We start from the raw sequence: 19,951 nt of genomic DNA, 5'->3' as shown, positions 1-19,951 counted from the left end.
GGCGGAGGGAGGGAGGGAGGGAGGGACGGGTGGGAGCGGAGGGGGCGGGGGGAGATGCTGAGCCTTCAGGGGCGGAGGAGGCGGCGGCGGCAGAGAGAGCGGGAGGAGGGAGGGAACGCAGGAAGAGGGCAACCGAAGGCCGGGCCAGGTGGCTGGACCGGGTGCTGGCTACGCTGCTCTCGGTTCCGACGGCCTCTCTCATGCGTTGAGGGCGCCCGGCTGGGCCGGGCCGGCGGCCGGAGGGAAGCCTCCTCTCCATGGTCCAGAAGACCAGCATGTCCCGGGGCCCTTACCCATCCTCCCAGGAGATCCCCATGGAGGTCTTCGACCCCAGCCCACAGGTGAGGTGTGATGGCTGGGATCGAGGGAAGGGGGCCGCTCCCGTAGACCTTGTGGGGTCGGATCGAGGGGGGACCGGGGAGAAAGGGGTTATATGCCCGGCGTGGAGGGGAAAAGGCTCTGCGCCCCCCATCCCTGCCAGTGAATGATTGATGGGCGCTTGGCTGGGAGTTATGCTGCGGTTTTGCAGAGCGGGGAGGGGGCGGTCGGGCCGCCTGTCACCCTCGCCTCCTCCTCTCCCCCGCGTCAGGGGCTTTGCTCCTTGGGTACCGGCTCCAGTGGGTCAAGAGTGTGGGTGCTGGCGGCGGGATCCGGGGGTTGAGGGAGGCTAGAGAGGGAGCTCAGGCAAAGGGGGCGACGCAGAGCACGCTCAGGGGCTCCGGGCGGGTGTGGGTGGAGTTGGGGTGGCACTGGGAGATGGCCGAGGCGGTGGTCAGAGGGCGGTGCCAGCAGGCCTTCAGAGCTGCGGACACTGGCCCTCGAGGGTGGGGAAGGGACCAGCACCGAGCTAGGCCCCCGTCCCAGCCACTTCAATTCCACCTCTATATCAGACCACCTCCCCTCCCCCGACACCCGTGTTAGCCCTTCTCGACCCATCCCCCTAGCCCCAGAAAACGCCTCCAAAGTTTGGAAAGTTGGACGGATGCCAACTCACTGTCCTGGAGGGGAAGAAACTGTGTTACCTGGGGAAAGGGGGGGGGGTCTGCCTCCCCACCCCCACTCACACTTTTCCTGTACCCACTGGTTACCCCCAAGAAGGGATATTCTTGAGGTGGAGGGTGCCGGTGGAGAAATCAGCAGAGTCTGGGGTGGTCGTGCCCAAGAATTTCTCTGGGGCATGTCCTTTTCCATTCTGGCAACACCACAAGGGCTAGGACAGCATTAACTCTTTTCTTGCTGTGGCCAGCCTGGAGCAACTGTAACCACCATGATAGTATGGCTGATGGGCGCGTGGGGCGGGGGGTGTCAGATCAGACCTAAAAATACTTCCCTTCTCCACCCCAGGCCCCTTGGAGCCTAGGAGGCAGCTGACTGGGGCCTTCCTTTCAGCTGTCCCTTGTCCCTCTGGGTGCCACTCCCTTTTCCTAGCCTGGGATAGTGGTGATGTTGTGAAAGAGAGCCTTGTGCTCACTGGGGGAATCCTCTTAAATTCATAGGGATCCTCAGTCCTAGAGGTTGGATATATGTCTGGTTTGAGAGAATGTGAGGGAGGGAGGATTCTTGAAGAGTTCCCAGGTGTCTCGCCCATCTATCCATTCCATCTCCTTGTACTCAAGCCCAAGGAACCAGAGCCTCTAGTCTGATTATGGCTTATCTAGCTTCTTTGGCAAAGAAACTCTAGGATGGAGGTTGTGGACAGCGGCTTGGAGGGCCTGGACCCTCAATCATCCCCTCTCACTCTAGATTGCCTGGGGGCCGATGTGTATATGTGAGTTGGGTAGGGCAAAGAAGCAGCCCCCTTCCCAGGAGGTCTGGAAATACCTGAATGGGTGGCTACTTGAGAGGTCAGGCAGTGTCCACACCACCCAAGCCAGGAGCCTAGCCAGCGAGACTGAGCCCGGCTTCCCGGAGGCCCTTCAGGGGCCGTGTCCTCGGTTTCTCTTGGGGGAGGGCCAAGGGGCATTTAGATTTATGCAGCCTGGTGGGCATCATGGGACAGGACGTGGGCAGTGGCAGCTGAGGGCTAGAGGGCTTGATGTCTCTTGCCCTCTTGGGAAGAGGTATGATCACTGTGATTGTGAAAAGGGGGCTGAAAAAGAGTCCTACCAGGATGAGGGGTGTGCTAAATCTTCCCCCATGGGTCAAGGTTGGGGTTAGATATTTACTTTCCAAATACAGTTTCATGTCCCCTCCCCTCCTCCCTAGAAATCTAATCGTTTTAGGTCTCTAAGACCAGAGAGCTGCAACTCCCCTCCCCGCTCTGCAAAAAACAAGGCAAGAGTTGGGCTCAGGAAAGCCAAGCTGGGCCTGGGTTGGCGATTCCTCTTCTCTCTGGGGGCTATAGGCACATTCAGCCCCGGTCTGCTCCAGCTGAAGTGGAGAGGGAAGGGGACTTTCCCGGGGGCTCTCTCCACACCCCCAGCACTGCAGGCAGTCTCTCCCTTCCCCCCAGGCCTCTGCAGCCTGCCCAGCATCTTAATTAGCTTTGCTGCCTAATGAGCTTCCAGCTTCTCAGCACCTCCCCCTTCCCAACCTCTGACTTGGTTTGGGGGTTTCTGTGTGTGCTTCCTAGGGCTCTCTTGCTCTGTCCCCCACCCCATGGCTGTGGTCTGGGCCCTCCTTCTCCCTCGGGCTGTACCATCTCAGGAAGAAGATGGAGGGGCAGGCTCTTGAGATCAGGGAATGATATTGCCAAGGCTTGGCAGTAGTTCTGGACTTGATGGGATGAGGGCTGGGCAAGGGTCTTTGAGATTCTACTCTTGTCCCTTCCTGGCTTCTCCAGGGCAAATACAGCAAGAGGAAAGGGCGGTTCAAAAGGTCGGATGGGAGCACATCCTCGGATACAACATCCAACAGCTTTGTCCGCCAGGTAATGGGGAGGCTGGGTTGAGAGGAGGGAGGTGGCTGGTTGGTGGAGACCAGGATTGGTGAGCTGGGTCTGAGGCTTTCTCCAGGCACCCTCCCCCACGTCATTTGTTACCTGCCTAGAACCACCCATCACCCTTACACCCCATGACCTCCTCTGCATATACTGTCAGCTGTACCCACTCCCTCAGCCCCCGCCCAGCCCCTCCCCCAGCACCAGGCACCAGCCCCTGCTGCCTGCCTGCGTCATCTCATTCAGGGACAGCCTGGCCTGCCTCCTTCTAGCTTGCTTCAGGCTGTCACCCACTCCCCCTGCCGGCTGTCTTCTTCCATGTCCTCCCCCAGAATCTGTGACAGCATGGGGTAGAGGGAGGTCCTACAAAATGGGGAGCCAGGACATTTGGGTCCCTGGAGCCCTGATTAGGTATGGATCGGGGGAAACGCCCTCCTCACATCCAGTTGTGACTGTTCTTTAATATGCAGAGAGAACATGTGTGGGGGGTGGCGGAGAGGCAGCAGGAAGTTGATTTTAGAGAGGACTTCAGCCCAGCACCCCTGAATGAAAGGGCAGGGGGTGTAACTGAATGGCCTTCTGGGGTCTTCTGTTCTCAGTCAGGAAGTTGCCATTCTCATCTCTGTTCTAACTCTCAACCCCAGGCCATCTCAGGCTCAGGGAGAAGCAGTGAGAGAGCCATGTGGTTGCTATGACTACAGAGCATCTCAACAAAGCCTGGTACCCAAAAAAGGCGAGAGGGGCTTACGATCAGACAAGGAAGGAGTACATCGAAAAAAAAACGAGCAGGCACATGCGGACAGAGGACAGTAGGAAAGTCAGCCACCCCCAGGCCAAGAGAGAGAGGGTGATGCCAGGCAGATCCACTACTGACTGGAGTGAGGCCCTTCTTTTTGATTCTTATGTCTCCACAACACTTGGCACTCGAAAGCCCAGGCCTGACTTGAGAGGGTCAGGAAAGGGACCTTTCTTCCCAGGATTCCTAAATACACATACAAGTGGGAAGTCTTTTCTTTGATCTTTCCCTCATCCCCTGTGTGTGTTGTAGGACTGGGGCAGGACCAGGGCCAGGGCTAGGAAAAATGACGCTGTGCTCAGTGGAGCCCCTCTTGACAGAAAAGGGCCTCATTCCTTCAGTGTTTGCCAACCTAGGGGATCAGACCCCAGTTTCCAATCCTTTCTCCTCTCAGCTCCCCAGCTCTGACCCCCAGTAGGTGGCAGGGAGTGGGGGGGCAGGCCTTGCCACATTTCTGAGCTAAATATACCCTAGCAGTTTGCACATGTAGCAACTCTGCTTGTAACCTGAGCCCCCTGGGGGAACGGGCAGTTTGGGCCACCCCCTAGGCCAGCAGGGCCAGGCTCCGAGGGCGCCGGGATGGAGGCGCCCAACCAGACCCTCGTAGTGGTGAGCTGGGGATGGAGTGAAGGCGGGGGTGGGGGGCGGGAGCAGCCCCTCAGGAAAGCTGGTGGGAGGCCTTCACTCCAGCCTGTTTCCTTGCCTTCTCACTGTTGCCTTGTCTCCTGCCATTTCTGGTATGCACGCATTTGTGTGTGTGTGTGTGTGTGTGTGTGTGTTGGGGTCAGTAAGTGCCTGTCCCTCTCCATCTCTGGGTCTGTTCCTCTGGCTCTCCTGGTGGCTGTCTTCCTGACTATGAGTGCTCAGGAGGGATAAAGAGTAGTTGATTCACTGGTTTTCACTCTTTCCTTTGTATCACTTTTCCAGCTTCTATGAAAACCCCACCTCACCCCCCGGTTTTCCTCTCAGAGTCTCCCATTTTCCTGATTTGGCTGGGAAATGGATGGGCCACTGCACTGGCTGATGACGAGGGTGCTCTGGGGAGATGGGACCTGGTCTTCTTTCTTTCCGAGGTCCCCTCCATACCAGGCTAATGGGCATTCCTGGCCAAGTGACCCTTTCCTGTCTTCAGAAGAAAACCCTCCCACCCCTGCAGTTTTACCCTTTCATCACATCCCCTCCGGCCCTTTGTAGCAATAAATCCACACCTTCTGGCTCCTGTCCTCACATGCCCTTGGGGACACAGACACTGAGGGTGCCCCCCTGCCTCTGCCCTGTGTGCACACACAGGGACCTGTATGCATTCAGTCATGTACCAGGACATACTACAGACCACACGCTCCCAAACAGACTTGAAGTTGCACATACAAGTATATCCATGAATGAACATGTTCATTCACCTCCTGGGCTATGTGTGCCTTACACATGTGTCTGCATTGCTGAGGGAGTTCCTTGTGCCCTGGGATGGTCTGTGTGGTCAAGGCCAGCTTCCTGGCACACCCAGAATTCTGAACCTGCCTCAATGCTGGCAGTTGGCCGCCCTAATGCAAGGGGAAAGCCTGCTCGTATTCTTCTCTTGATGTGTTTCTCCTGTCTGCTCCACCCCAGGAACCTTGGGTTCCTTTTTGTATCTTATAAGAGCCTAAGGGTTGGGGCTTTCCACCTTCTGGCAGGGGAGGTAGGATTCTGTCTTCCCTCACCCTTGAGCAGAAGGTAGCAAATTTTTGTGTGGCCCTAGCACATGGAGCAGGCTGCTCATGGCCACCAGTGCAGAGGGCTCAGACCTAAGCTGGTGGCTGTGGCCCCTGGAAGGACTCACTGGGCCTGTGCTGAGTCTGTCTCAGCGGGTTCTGGGAGCAGGGGAGGGAAGGAGGAGTAGGGAATGGAGACTGACCATTGGCACTCCGCCTCTGCACTGCACCCTATCAGGTTCCCACCCCTCCCTGGGCCCCAAGCAGCTGTCCTTGGATCTGCCATAATTCCCTGCTTGTTGCTATCACCCTTTCTAGGGCCACACTCTTCCCAGGGGCCTGCAGACCTCATTCTCAGGCTCTTCCTGTCTAATACCATCTTCTCCTAGCCCTTGTGGTCTCACGCTGGTGCCTTCTGCGGCCCAGGAGCTGGGGAGGCGGTGTTGGCCCTGAGCTGGCCCTGTCTATTTTCAGGGCTCAGCAGAGTCCTACACCAGCCGTCCGTCGGACTCTGACGTGTCTCTGGAGGAGGACCGGGAAGCCTTAAGGAAGGAGGCAGAGCGTCAGGCGTTAGCCCAGCTAGAGAAGGCCAAGGTGAGAAAGTTGGGAGGGGCTGTGCTGGCATTGTTTCCCTTACCTTGTGCCTTAGAGACAGCCTGGACAGACCCGAGTCAAGTCTTGGCCCAGCCAGCCACTTCCGGCGGACGTACGCCTCCCATGTGCCTCTGTCTTTCAACTGTAAAAATGTAAGCTATAATACCTGCCTCCTTATAAAGTGTAATAAGTGCCTAAAACTCTTTGCACACATAACAGGAGCTAAACATTTTCACTCTTTCTGCGTTGACTCTTACTAGCTGTGAGATCTTAGGCAATTCACTTAACCTTTCTGAATTTTAGTTTTCCCATTCATTCAAGTGAATATGATAATAGCACTTTGTAGGATTTTTGTAATGAATAAATAAGATAATGGATGTGAAACATGTAACACAGTACCTGGCACACTGAACAGTAGCTGCTATCATTATGACTACTATTATTATTATTACTATGACTATTCCTTCTTGGTATCATTATGGGGTCCCCCACCACCTATACTTATTCCCTGATGCCCCCTCCATCCTGAGAGGACTGAGTTCTGTTTTTTGCTTTTTTTTTTTTTACTGTGAAATTTAATATACACGTAAAAAACTGCATAAGCCATTCAGTGTATACTTTTGTTGTTTTAATAAAATTTTTTTGATGTATAGTTGATTTACTATCTTATATGAGTTTCAGGTGTGTACAGCAACATGATTCAGTTATACATGTATATATATTCTTTTTCAGATTATTTTTCATTATTGGTTATTACAAGATTTTGAATATAGTTCACTCTGCTGTACAGTAGGACTGTGTTTACTTTGTGTATAGTGGTGTGTATAATGTGTATCTTAATGAAGAATTTACAAAACAAACCTCTCCATAATCACCACCCGAGTCAGGAAGTTGTACATCCCATTGTGATTTAACTCTCTGCTTGTCATCCACCCTGGGTGCCTCCTCTAGACCAAGCCAGTGGCATTTGCTGTGCGGACAAATGTCGGCTACAACCCATCTCCAGGGGATGAGGTGCCTGTGCAGGGAGTGGCCATCACCTTTGAGCCTAAGGACTTCCTGCACATCAAAGAGGTGGGGAGAGACCGCTTGGCATCTGGAGGGAGGGCAGTATAGCGTGTGCCAGGAGAGGGGCAGTCAGAGCTCTAGTGGAAAAAGACTTCTGAACCAAGCAGAGCTGAGCTAAATCTGCTCTGTGATCTTAGACAGATCTTTCCACTTCTCTGAGCTTCAGATTTGTCATTGGCAATGTGCGATGGTAATACCTAGGTTGCAGGGTTGTTGGGAGGGTTTGTGAAGAGGACTGTTGGTGGAGTGGCAGTGTGCCAGGCATACAGAGGTGTCAGCATTTACTTCTCTCCCCACCTTTCCAGAGTCGAGCTGACACATGGCGGGAGGAAGGACTCTCAGAACAGGGATGTGCTTGGGGTGGGGTGGTCCAGGGCACAAGAGGATGCTGGTCCTAGAGAGCCCTGAGAATTGGGAGCTGTATTCAGAGGCTGGTGCTGGGGCTCTTTGAGGGTGCCATCCCCTGGGCAGAGAAGGCAAGATTGGGGGTGGTATCCCCTGGAGCTGGCTGCTGGCTTGTACCTCTAATCTCCTTCTTGGTCTCCCCCACCCCACCTGCCGTTGTTTGCAGAAATACAATAATGACTGGTGGATCGGGCGACTGGTGAAGGAGGGCTGTGAGGTTGGCTTCATCCCCAGCCCTGTCAAACTGGACAGCCTGCGCCTGCTGCAGGAACAGAAGCTGCGCCAGAACCGCCTCAGCTCCAGGTGTCTGGCTGGGGGCGGGGCACTCCCACCCCCTGGAGAGGCCAGCCAGCCAGGAGGAGGCCCCAAGGGTTGACCTCATATTCTGAGGACACAGAGTTGCCCGAGGCCTCGCCCGTGGGGCTGGCGAATGAGGGCCATGGGGCGGGGAGGGGCAGCCTGTGAGAGAACAAGATCCCCCGCCCTCACACCCACCTCTTTGCTCACGGCTCCATTTGCCTCTCTGCCCACACAGCAAATCAGGTGACAACTCCAGCTCCAGCCTGGGAGACGTGGTGACTGGCACCCGCCGCCCCACGCCCCCTGCCAGTGGTAAGAGCTGCTGCCACCCCAGGGGGTGGGGTGGAGCTCCTGGGTGGGGTGGTCTCCCCATTGCCTGTCCCTTCCTTTCCCTGCAGTAAGGGGTATCCCAATCCTGAGTCCTCCAAACACATCCAGTGGTACCCTCTCCATGAAGAGCAGGGCACCCCCCAAGCTGGGCTGGTCAGTCAGCACCCATTCTCTCATGTCTGTCCTCTCCCATTTCTTCGGTAGCTCCATCTCTCCTCCTGACTCCCCCACCCCCTGCCCCCCATTCATTTCTCCCAGCCCTGTTCCATTCACCTCTTCTTCTTTCTTTTTTCCCCATCCCATCCCTGCGTTCTGTGCTTGTGTCTCCATGTCCATCTCACTCCTCCCCACCTCGCCTCCTCCCTCCCTCAATCCTGACTCTCCGGTCCAGGTAATGAAATGACTAACTTAGCCTTTGAACTAGACCCCCTAGAGTTAGAGGATGAGGAGGCAGAGCTCGGGGAGCAGAGCGGCTCTGCTAAGACTAGTGTTAGCAGTGTCACTACCCCGCCGCCCCACGGCAAGCGCGTCCCCTTCTTCAAGAAGGTAATTCTTGCTGGGTTCTTGTGAGTGGGGAGGTCAGGGCCCAGCTCTTTGGTGGGTGGAGGGGGGCTGGAATGGATTCAGATGGGGTATTGGCCTGATTCTGTGGGGATCAGGCCTTCCTGCCGAGGAGGAGGGAAGGGTAGAGTGGCACCAAGAATGGGCACGGCTGTCTCCATACACAACCCCACCCTGGCCCTCTTCCCCGGAAGGGATGGTTCTTGCCATGAAAGCAGCCCTTCCAGCCCCCGCCCCCCAACTGAAAGCAGATCTGGTTGTTAATGAAACCTGATGTTTCCCCCTCACTACCAGTGGCATATTCCATATTTGCCCTCGCCCCCACACGTGAAGGGGAAGGTGGAATGGTGACTCTTCTTTGCCCTTTTCAGATCCCATAGGGTGCCCAGGGATCTCCTGGCTGCAGAGCAGGACAGTTAAGGGAACCCTTACAATGGGCAGGTTGGCCTGCACTGGGGCCAGGACATGGGCACCAAATTAGGGGCTATCACTCTTTCCAGCTTTTTTCCAAGACCCAGAAATGGGGTAGAGGATGTCTGAATATTCCAAAGTTCACTGAACTGGCTGTCAGTCCCACTCCTGGCCCTGATTCAGGGCCATCTCTGGCTGCCCCTTGGCATGGGGTCCCATCCCCTCTCTCTGGCTCTGTCTGTCACTAACACGCATGCCCTGTTATCTCTCCTCGTCCGCCCGCTCTCCCTCCCTCTCTTGTCCTGGCTCCTCCCTTGCCCTCTGCCCCTGCCTGGGTACCCTCCCCTTTCTCCTCCCCCTCCCCCATCTTGGCAATCTCTGGACCCAGCCAAACAGAAGCAGAAGTCGGTGAGTAGCACAGCTTTCTATGTTTCCCTCCCTACCCTCTGGGATGAGCTAGGGGGACCTTCTAACACCCATTCCCATATCTGCCCCCATTTTCCCCCCACCATTCCTGGTTCTCCCTAGCCACACCTCCCCACCCCCACCCTGATCCCCCTACATCTGGGCTTTGGGACCAGGGGGAGGAAAGGATGCATGGGGGAGCCTGGAGGTGGGGGGAGAGGGGCTAATGCCATCTCCACTCTGGGGTTTCCCCTCCCTGCTTCCCCCCAGACAGAACACGTGCCCCCTTATGATGTGGTACCTTCCATGAGGCCCATTATCCTGGTGGGACCGTCGCTCAAGGGCTATGAGGTAGGAGCCCCTAGAGGGGCATAGGGACCAGCGGGGCCCAGACTGCCAGAAAGACTCTGTAAGGTCTTGAGACTCCAGTGACATCCCCCAGCAGGGTCTTCCCAGGATTTCCTCCCCAGAGGGCTACAGACCTTCAGAGACCACCCCCTTCCCCAGGGGAACCCCAACCCATGGGGAGACCCACTCAGAAGGGTCTAGTCTTCTCAAAAATACCCAGAAAAGTCCTCCTAGAGGTTCTACCTGAAAGGATCTCTGAATCAGAGACCCCAGTAGAGGCCCCTCAAACTCAGAAAGATCACTTCCTCCCCCGAACAGGGACATTCATCTCGGGGATTAAAGAAGAAAATGGAATGTCAGGGGGCAAATACCTAGCAGTCTACCCTTCTTGAGAGCTTTAAACACCTAACTTCTCCTCCTCCTACTCCACCCCCTGCCCCAACCTCAGGTTACAGATATGATGCAGAAAGCTTTATTTGACTTCTTGAAGCATCGGTTTGATGGCAGGTAAGCCCTTCGGAGCTGGCTCTCCATGCCCAGCATGGTTCTCTGCTGCTGGGGTTGGGCAGGATGGCTTGAATGACAATCCTGGAACTCTTGGACTGAGGGCTACAAGGTTGGCCTGGAGCCTGGGGAGGAGGCAGGACATTTTAGCCCACCCTGACCCCTGACTCTTTACTCTGCCCCCCAGGATCTCCATCACTCGTGTGACAGCGGACATTTCCCTGGCTAAGCGATCAGTCCTTAACAACCCCAGCAAACACATCATCATTGAGCGTTCCAACACACGCTCCAGCCTGGGTGAGCCCATCCCTTGACTCCACCCCCACCCTGCTCTGGGGCCAGATGTGGGAGTGAGGGGGCATCTCTAGAAACGCTCGATCTGCCCACTGCCTCCTGGGAGACTCCCTTACATTTATCCCTTCCCCATGACTCCACTCGCCTAGCTGAGGTTCAGAGCGAGATCGAGCGGATCTTTGAGCTAGCCCGAACCCTTCAGTTGGTTGCTCTGGACGCTGACACCATCAACCATCCAGCCCAGCTCTCCAAGACCTCACTGGCCCCCATCATTGTTTACATCAAGATCACCTCTCCTAAGGTGGGTACAAGACCCTACTGGGGACAGGAGTACTCTGGGTGGGCTGCCTGTGTTTAAGCCCCAGGTACTTCTTACTAATCATGTGACTTCATCTCCTCAAGCCCAGTTTCCCTTCTCCATCAAACTCCATTGTCTGGATATTGTGAAGATTCAACCTAATGTGAATACTTGGCACTTAGCAAATGATCTGGTATAATATACCTCATCTTGTATCAGATGTTTTAAATATTACTATTAGAGTTGTACAGGTTAGTCTCCTGTCTCTACTTTGTTGACCTCCCATCCTTAGCCCAGAAAATAGAAAGAATTCTGTGTTCTGCCTCAGTGTCACTCAGCTACTTGGCAGTTGGAAAAAGACCTCTCCTGTCTTTTTTTTTTCTCCTGTCTTTTTATTTCAGCCCTTTTTGCTATACTGCCCTCATTTAGACCTTGATAGAGATGAACTCGGTAGGAAGACTGATTTACTTCTTTGTCATACAGCAGCTCCATCAATTCCCCCCGCTAGACATTAGGGGTTTTGAGAAACGTGGAAGGTGAGCTAAGTTGAAGGATTTTTATAAAATGTTGCTTTATTTATTTGACTGCTCCGGATCTTAGTTGTGACATGCGGGGTCTTTAGTTGTGTCGTGTGGGATTTTTAGTTGCAGCATGCAAACTCTTAGTTGTAGCAACTGGGATCTAGTTCCCTGACCAGGGATCGAACCCAGGCCCCTTGCATTGGGAGTGCATAATCTTAGCCAGTAGATCACAGTGGAAGTCCCTAAGTGAAGGATTTTAAGTTAGAAGGTTAAACACCTGACTTCTCATGTTAACTTCTTATGAGGTTCAAATCCTAGCTCTGAGTGGCTTATTTTAATTAATTAAAGTTTGTTGTTGTTTTTTTGGTTGTATTTTATTGAGCTTTGGATCTTGGGGAGATAATTTAGCTTTTGCACAATTTCTTCACCTACAGAATGGGAATTATAATCCTTCTCTTGAGGTAGTGATGTAAAGAGCCCAGAGTTCTGTCTGACTGATGAAGGCAATCAGGGGTTAACATCGCATGATAGCACCCTATGAGCTAAGCACCCAGTTTCTAATGAGTATAAAGGGGAGGATGGGATTTAAGTACTTCCTGAGGTGGTTGAAAGGATCAAATGAGATAATGGATGCAAAAGCACTTTGTGAGCTAGAAAGTAAGACACACTTCCATTGCCCTCACTGAGCACTCACTCTGAGGTTAAGGGTGGGGACTCTGAAGCCCAGCTGCCTGGGTTTATGTCCCACTGCTGCCACTTACCTACTGGCTCTGCGCTCTTTGGGCAGGTCACCTGACTTCTCTGTGCCTCAGTTTCCTCATTTGGAAAATAGGAATCCTTAGGTGATGTTTGTGAAGATTAAATAAACAAATTAACCATGCAAAGTGCCTGGTACCTATTAAGTGCTATATGTGTTCAATTCTTAAAGATTTTTATTTTGAAGTAATTTCAGATTTATAGGAGAGTTGCAAGAACAGTACAAAGGATCACCTTTGAATACCCTTCACTCAGACTCACTACTTTTTTAATGGCTCTTTAGAAATAAAATTCACATGCCATTCAATTCAGCCATTTAAAGCATACAATTTAATTTTTTTCAGACTCACTAATTTTGAACATTTTGCCACATCTACTTTATCTTTAGGGCTTCCCCCATGGCTCAGCAGGTTAAGAACCTGCCTGCAGATGCAGGAAGTAAGAGATGTGGGTTTGATCCCTGGATCAGGAAGATCCATGGAGGAGGCATGGCAACCCATGCCAGTATTCTTGCCTGGAGAATTCCCATGGAAGACTGTAGTCCATAGGGCCACACAGAGTTGGACACGACTGAAGCGACTTAGCAGGCACACACTTTATGTATGTCTGTATTATGTATATATGTGCTTATATATATCTTTTTTCTTGAACGGTTTAAGTTGTAGCTCTTGTATTTCTTTATCCCTCAAAATTTCAACATGTATTTCTTAAGAACAAGGACATTAACTTACATGTCAAATTCAAGAAATCTCACTAAAATACTGTCTATCTTCAGTTTTCACCAGTTGTCCCCAAAATGCCCCTTATAGCAATTTCCCCTTCAGTCCAGGATCACGTGTTGCATTTAGTTGCAATATCTCTTTAGTATTTTTTTCTTCTTTATTTCTTTTCTCCTTAGTAATCTTTAAGCTAAAAACTTTCCTGAGCTTTTCTTCAATTCTCATGAGACTATCATTTTTGAAGAGTACAGATCACTTATTTTGTAGATTGTTGCTCAAGGTGGGTTTGTCTGATGTTTCCCTGTCAACAGATTGAGGTTTTGCATTTCCAGTAGGAATATTACCCGAGTGATGTGTCCTTCTGAGTGCATTACATCAGGAAGCGTAGGATGTTGGTTTGTTGTATTGTTGGTACTGTTAACTTTGTTAAGGTTGTAGCTTTATGTTTAGCTATTATTATCATTATTATTGTTATCATTGAGAGGAGGATTATAATAGTGGCTGCCTAATGGCATTACTGTCAGGACTAAATGAAAAGAAGGACTTTCCTGGTGGTGCAGTGGTAAAGCTTCTGGCTGGCAATGTGCAAGTCATGGGTTTGTTTCCTAGGCCAGGAGGATCCCCGGAGAAGGGAATGGCAACCCACTCCAGTAGTCTTGCCTAGAAGACTTGCCTGGAAAATCCATGGACAGAGGAGCTTGGCGGGCTACAAGTCCATGGGGTTGCAGAGGAGTTGGACACGACTTATCAACTAAACAACAAAATGAAAAAAAGCACAGACCAAGGCATAGCAAGTGTCCCTTTCAAGGATGGCTGCCTGTTGTTAACACGAAGGGGAAGTTGGCTCAGAGAATGAATGAAACCTGTAAAGAAGGTTACAGGAGTTGGGAACAAGAATCACTTTCCTTCATACAACCACTGTTGGAATGTCCCAGGAGAGGCTGGCATGAGACCCAGGAGAGAGCCTGAGCTTTGTGTAGGATGGACACAGGGCTGGTGAGGTCATTTCTGAAAAGGCATCCAGGGCTGAGCATCATGGAATGTTCCCCCGGCCCTAATACTGTCTCTCCATGTTGGCTCCAACCAGGACCTGCCTCTCCAGGTTGGTGCATTGCAGGGTCCTTCTAGCTCTTCTTTTCCCCTTACCAAACAGGTTCTTCAGAGGCTCATCAAGTCTCGAGGGAAGTCTCAGTCCAAACACCTCAACGTCCAAATAGCGGCCTCAGAGAAACTGGCGCAGTGTCCCCCTGTGAGTGCTCAAAGGGAAGGGAGGGCATTTGGGTTCTCCTGGTTTCCTGCTGAGAGAGTGACCAGGAACATCTGGGTCTGGTCCAGAGGTGCAGATGGATTTTCTAGGAAAAGAGGGCTGGACAGGCAGTTAGAGACTGTGTTCAAGTCCCAGAAGCACCACTTCTCTATGGAGAGTTAAGCCCCTCTCCACCCCTTGGCTACCTTATATATAGAATGAGGGAGCTGTAATATATAGGTGCTAAGACCTCCTTATATGTATTTAATTTACATATCTGAGAGCCCTCCTCTTCCTGAACATCCAGAGGTTTCTTTTTAACTTTGTCCTTCAACCCCTTGACTCCACCCACTGCCCCCAGGCCACACCCTCAGCCCTTGGTCATGCCTAGCTCACCCCAGCCCTGCCCTTAACCCCGCCTCCACAGGAGATGTTTGACATCATCCTGGATGAGAACCAATTGGAGGACGCCTGCGAGCACTTGGCAGAGTACTTGGAAGCCTATTGGAAGGCTACACACCCGCCCAGCAGCACTCCACCCAATCCGCTGCTGAACCGCACCATGGCTACTGCAGCCCTGGCTGCCAGCCCTGCCCCTGTCTCCAACCTCCAGGTACAAGTGCTCACCTCACTCAGGAGAAATCTCAGCTTCTGGGGCGGGCTAGAGGCCTCCCAGCGAGCCAGGGCGGTGCCCCAGCAGCAGGAGCACACCGTGTAGGTGCCCCGCCCGTCTCCCTTCCCGCCCAGGGCTCGGAACTGAGTGCAGGGAACTTGGGGGAAGGAAAGGAAAAGTTTTATTTTGTAAAAAATGTGGTGAGTGGCAGCTTCTGGTGTCTGTGGTTTTTGATGGGTTTGGGGCTAGCTGGTGGGGCCTATCTGGGCCTGGTCCCATAAGACTATATCTGCTGCCTTGGGGGCTTCTGCTTTGGGGGCCTTGTAAGATAAGAGACTAGGAAGAAACAGAGGAAAACCAATGTATGTTTGCTGGACTCTGCACCCATTTTAGACTCAACAGAGGTCACAGCATTTTAGACGCAACAGACCAACGGCCCTCAGACCCAGGGAGTCCCACAGAGCAGGGCCATTAAAACCAGACAGACTGCCCCCTACTCCAGAGCCCTAATCTCCAGTGGTTCTCAGAAGAGACCCAAAATGAAGCATGTTCTATGAGTTGATATAGAACCTTCCACCCTTCTTCCAGTTAAACAGATTCCAGGGAAGATCCTCTATGGGTGCCCCACCCTACCTTGATCTCCCATGGGAGCTATGGCCTATCTCTGAGGTCAAACCATTAAGTATTGAGTTCTAGATTAGAGCCAGAAGAAACCCAGGAAATCATTCTAGACCACTGCTTTGCATATTTATTTTCAGCACCAGAACCCATTTGTTCACTGAATGTTATGGGAAGTTCAGTGTGTAAATAAGGCATCCTTGCTCTGCTTGGAGAGGGCTAGTGGCTTGGCCTCCACTTTACCTCCACGGGGACCCCTGAAGCACTCTGTCCGGTCCATCCACCCCAGAACCCCAGGGAATGAAAATTGTTGCTCTAGCCTAATCCCCATCACAGCACCACAGAGAAACTGGGCCACTGAGATGGGAGTCACTGCTCAGGGTCACACAGCTTGAAGTGGCAGGGGATGCACTAGAACCCAGGCCTCCTGGCACCCCACCCAGCAGCCTCCATGGCCATCTTCATGTGACATTGGTGCTGAGGACACTGAGCCATCTCATCGTTGCCAGTGGGAAATACAGACCCATCGGCCTCCCCCAGTACTCTTGCCTAGAGAATCCCATGGAGAGAGGAGCCTGGTGGGCTCCTGTCCATAGTGTTGCAGAGTTGACACAACTTGAACGACTTAGCATGCATGCATGCATTGGAGAAGGAAATGGCACCCCACTCCAGTATTCTTGCCTGGAGTATCCCAGGGGCAGAGGAGCCGGTGGGCTGCCGTCTATGGGGTCGCACAGAGTCGGACACGACTGAAGCGACTTAGCAGCAGCAGCCTTCCCCAGCCTGAAGCTTTGAGTCTGTTGAGGGCAGGGAAGGAATCCCATGAACCTTGGAGACTGTCACCTGACTCAGAGTGGAGTAGGGGGAAGTGTGGAGTTCTGGACGCCTACGATTAGGGTCCCATTGGGCTGAAGGAGCTGGATGAAATTCTCTCTAGTATATTTGGGGCAACGACTAACCCAATCAACCACTAACAAGTGGCAATACTAATGAGCTGTTAATGATGATTTAGCCCAAGATAGTGTTCATGAGTGCCTTGAGGAAGTGAAGACTAATTGTTCATGGGCTCTCTACCATGGTTACCAGGAGTCAGGCCTTCTCACACCTAAGAAGGTTGGGCGCCCCCTCTCCTAATGGAAGAACAAATGCCTTGAGTTCTGTCCTCTGGCTGGGCTCCAGAGCCGGTTGCCCAGCTGCCCAAACCCTAGGGCCAGCACCCTCCTCCTTCAGCCAGGCTGGGTGTCTTGGTGCCCTCACTAACCTGCCTTGCTTTGTTGTGTTTCTCTCACTCCTGCCTGATCTGCATGGTGTGTACCGTCTGTCTGCTAACCAGGGACCCTACCTTGCTTCCGGGGACCAGTCGCTGGAACGGGCCACGGGGGAGCACGCCAGTGTGCACGAGTACCCGGGAGAGCTGGGCCAGCCCCCAGGCCTTTACCCCAGCAGCCACCCGCCAGGCCGGGCGGGCACCCTGCGGGCACTGTCCCGCCAAGACACGTTTGATGCCGACACCCCTGGCAACCGAAACTCTGCCTACACGGAGCTGGGAGACTCGTGTGTGGACATGGAGACTGACCCCTCCGAGGGGCCAGGGCTTGGAGACCCTGCAGGGGGCAGCACCCCACCAGCCCGACAGGGATCCTGGGAGGATGAGGAAGAAGACTATGAAGAGGAGCTTACCGACAACCGGAACCGCGGCCGGAATAAGGCCCGCTACTGCGCGGAGGGCGGGGGCCCAGTTCTGGGGCGCAACAAGAACGAGCTGGAGGGTTGGGGGCGGGGTGTCTACATCCGCTGAGGGGCAGGGGCTACACAGTGGGAAGAAGGGCTCTTGAGCCCAAGGGAGGGGAGGGACAGGGGGGCTCACCACGGAGGTGTATCTTGCCTCCAGGGGGCGCTGTCTCCCTCCTTTCAGATGCCTTTGCTCAGATTGGGGTTTCTTTGGTGGTAACCTTCCACCCAGCTCCTGGGACTCCCTTAAGCCTCAGCGGCAGGTTTTTACCTACCTGCTGTGGATGTATGGAGGATGCCCACCTTTCTGCAGTATCCCCTTCTCCACCTCAGGGGGCTCTCTCCCTTCACCCAGAGAAAAGGTGCACTTCCTTAACTCCTACTCCGGGCTCTAAAATGGTATGGCCCTTTCTTTTCCACCCTGGAGTATTTGGGAATGGGGGGGGGGGAGGGGCTTTTCCTGGAGAGGGAGACCAGAGACTCTCACATGAGGGCTCTCTTCCCCAAACCCCAGATCTGGCGTCCTTTACCATGAGCCCCGCCCCCAGCACCTGCCTGCAGCTTCCTGACTTCATTGTCTGGGAGGTGAAAGCTATAGCACTGGAAGCTCCGTGGGGAGCTGTCTCACGGAGTGGTCTGGAGTGGTCTGGGCAGATGCTGGCAGGCATCAGGTGCAGTGCCCTGTGCCTGCCCAGGACCTAGAACCCTGAGGAGGAGGCCACCCCAGATACTGCTCCCAGTCCCACCACCTCCATGCCTCAAGCCTTTGCCTACCCCAGGAATGAGCTTTGCCTACAACATCCCTTGCCTGCTGCCATCAGAAGAGGGGGCCCCTCTGCATCTGAGCCCCCCCATCCTGTCGTCACCTGGGCCCATGGAACACTCTGATCCGCCTCATTTTGAAACCAAAAAAACTGCTCCTTCATTCTCACCCTGAGGCCCCAGGGAAGAGGCCCAATGATTGGTGCCCCAGAGTTAATCACCACCCCAGGGGTTGCCTCTGGACATCAGATCTCCCCTGGAGGGGTGGGGGGCTTGGCTGCTGCTGCTGCTGCTCTGTATTTGCCTCTTGTGATCCTGTCCTTTACCCATGTCCACTGCACCCAGGAGAGGCCTTGGAACGCCCTCTGCTCTGGAGTGTCCCTCTGCCTAGCATCCCATTGCCCAGCAGCCCTGCCCCCCAGCACCCAGCTGGGCCAGAGAGAGCCGATTGTGCCAACGAGGACTGGGCCCTGCCCGGCTGCCCGCCTCAGGGATGGGCACCTCATGCCTGTCTCGCCACCTCCTGTGCCAATGTTGTCCCACCCCACCCTCCACCTGGGGTGGGGTGCAGCTTCCACTTACCCGTTAGAAGAGACCACTGCCCAACCCCTCCCCTTTCCTGTCTGGTGTCCTGTGCCCCCATCTGTCTGTCTGTTCGTCTGTACTACCCTAGAAGTATTTTGCCACATATAAAACCGCCGTCCTGTCCTTTGCGCCGCCTCCCAGGCCTGCTTCTTTGTCCCCATCACTGCTACTCGGTTGCCAGCCTAGGTGTGTGGGAGCTGCTGACCTGCAGGGAGGGAGAGTGAAGCGGTGGGCGCGGGAGTCAGCGGCGCCCTGAGTGATTTGCTCAGCTGGAGAGATGGTGCTTTGACTTTCGACTCTGACACATTATATTCAAGCCTGATAGGAGCTTCGTGGCCAGTCTCAGCTCCACTCCACCCCAAGCTCCATACCTGTCCTGTCTCCCCATAAGTAGAGCCAGGGAAAACCAGAAACTGTAGAGGGAAGTGGAGTGTCCCGGAGGTCATTCAGGGGGTCAGATCCAGAGCCACTGGCTCACAGTCTTGGAAGCATGTGTGTTTTTCTGCTCCTGGGTTCCTCAGGGACGGAAGGGCTGAACTTCCAGCTTCTTCCACTGATGCCTCCACAACGACCCCTACCCCAGTCACGGCTAACTAGCCTTGTGAGAGAAGGAAGTCTGTTTGTGGGGGGTGGGTAGGGAATTGGGAACTCCCCCAGTCCCAGACTGAAAGAGAAAAAGCCAGGAAGAAAGTCAGCGGGTGAGAGTGACAGTTCCTGCTGTCATCACGTGGCAGGATGTGGACTTGTCTGCCTCGCACAGCACCCAGAAACCATTTCTCTACTCTCCTGCTTCTTGTTTTTGGGTAGTAGACCCAGATAATCCTGTCCAGAGTGTGCATGTGTGTGTCTGTGTGTGTATAGAGGGCAACGGACATTCAGACCCTCCAGATGAGGGGTTAGCAAACCCAAGGAAAGAGGAACTGGACAGGCCCACAGGTTGAGTGACTGGCTCACGGTCAACAGAGAGTTGATGGCAAAGCCAACACTGCTGGGACTGGAACCCATTCTGCCTCCATGTGGTGCTCTTCCCCTTGCATTGCAGTGGAATCAATCTTTCTTTCCTGTGTTTATTCATTGAGCAAACATTTATTGAGCATCTACTATGTACCAGGCACAAGTCTTAAATGGGAGCAGCAGACAGTTCATAAGGGAGCTCTCTGATGTGGGAAGCAATGGGTCTTAGGGGAACCTGAAAGAGAAGTCCCCGCCTTAACCTAGGGAGATCAGGAAGGGCTTCCTAGAGGAGGTGAGACTTGAGCAGAGTCTAGAAGGCTGGTTAGGAGTTAACCTGCAGAGAACGAGGGAAAGTATTCAAGGCAGAGGAAGCAAATGACATGCATGACACATTCTTGACACTTCACTAGCAAAGGGGGCTCTCAAGGTGAAGGGAAGAGTGGGGGTCATAGGAGCATAGATTTGAGGCAGCCTAGCTGGGAAACAGCTGCAGTGCTCCAGGTGAGAAATGAGGGTTTGCAGTGGAACAGGTAAGGAGGCGGTGGCTGCAAGAGACAAATAGT

The 19,951-nt window shown here is 53.5% G+C and overlaps 1 protein-coding gene across 4 annotated transcripts; it reads left to right on the top strand.

Moving 5' to 3' along the window:
- Positions 1-27: 27 nt before the first annotated feature.
- CACNB1 (calcium voltage-gated channel auxiliary subunit beta 1) lies at positions 28-18,562 on the top strand. 4 transcript variants are annotated; one of them, XM_069543313.1, is made up of 14 exons: positions 28-341; positions 2,783-2,869; positions 5,840-5,959; positions 6,911-7,033; positions 7,599-7,735; positions 7,968-8,044; positions 9,423-9,442; positions 9,710-9,790; positions 10,236-10,294; positions 10,479-10,588; positions 10,735-10,886; positions 14,033-14,128; positions 14,553-14,738; positions 16,690-18,562. In XM_069543313.1, exons 1-14 carry the CDS (start codon positions 258-260, stop codon positions 17,152-17,154), a joined length of 1,797 nt encoding a protein of 598 aa, XP_069399414.1. In that variant the 5' UTR covers positions 28-257; the 3' UTR covers positions 17,155-18,562. The 4 variants fall into 4 exon arrangements, with proteins under 4 accessions (XP_069399414.1, XP_069399413.1, XP_069399416.1 ...); XM_069543312.1 differs by lacking the exon at positions 9,423-9,442 and adding an exon at positions 8,454-8,608; XM_069543315.1 differs by lacking the exons at positions 9,423-9,442; positions 16,690-18,562 and adding an exon at positions 8,454-8,608 and having other exon boundaries at positions 14,553-14,948.
- Positions 18,563-19,951: the final 1,389 nt, after the last annotated feature.

The sequence above is a fragment of the Ovis canadensis genome, chromosome 11 (assembly GCF_042477335.2).
Source record: "Ovis canadensis isolate MfBH-ARS-UI-01 breed Bighorn chromosome 11, ARS-UI_OviCan_v2, whole genome shotgun sequence".
Lineage (NCBI taxonomy): Eukaryota > Metazoa > Chordata > Mammalia > Artiodactyla > Bovidae > Ovis > Ovis canadensis.
This window is presented reverse-complemented; position numbering and strand designations above follow the sequence as displayed.

Bases quoted from the DNA above. Each gene is read 5' to 3' on its own strand.
- CACNB1 (XM_069543312.1), top strand. From the start codon at position 258: ATGGTCCAGAAGACCAGCATGTCCCGGGGCCCTTACCCATCCTCCCAG. The intron at 342-2,782 runs GTGAGGTGTGAT...TGGCTTCTCCAG, and splicing joins TCTTCGACCCCAGCCCACAG to GGCAAATACAGCAAGAGGAA. The intron at 9,791-10,235 runs GTAGGAGCCCCT...CCCCAACCTCAG, and splicing joins CGTCGCTCAAGGGCTATGAG to GTTACAGATATGATGCAGAA.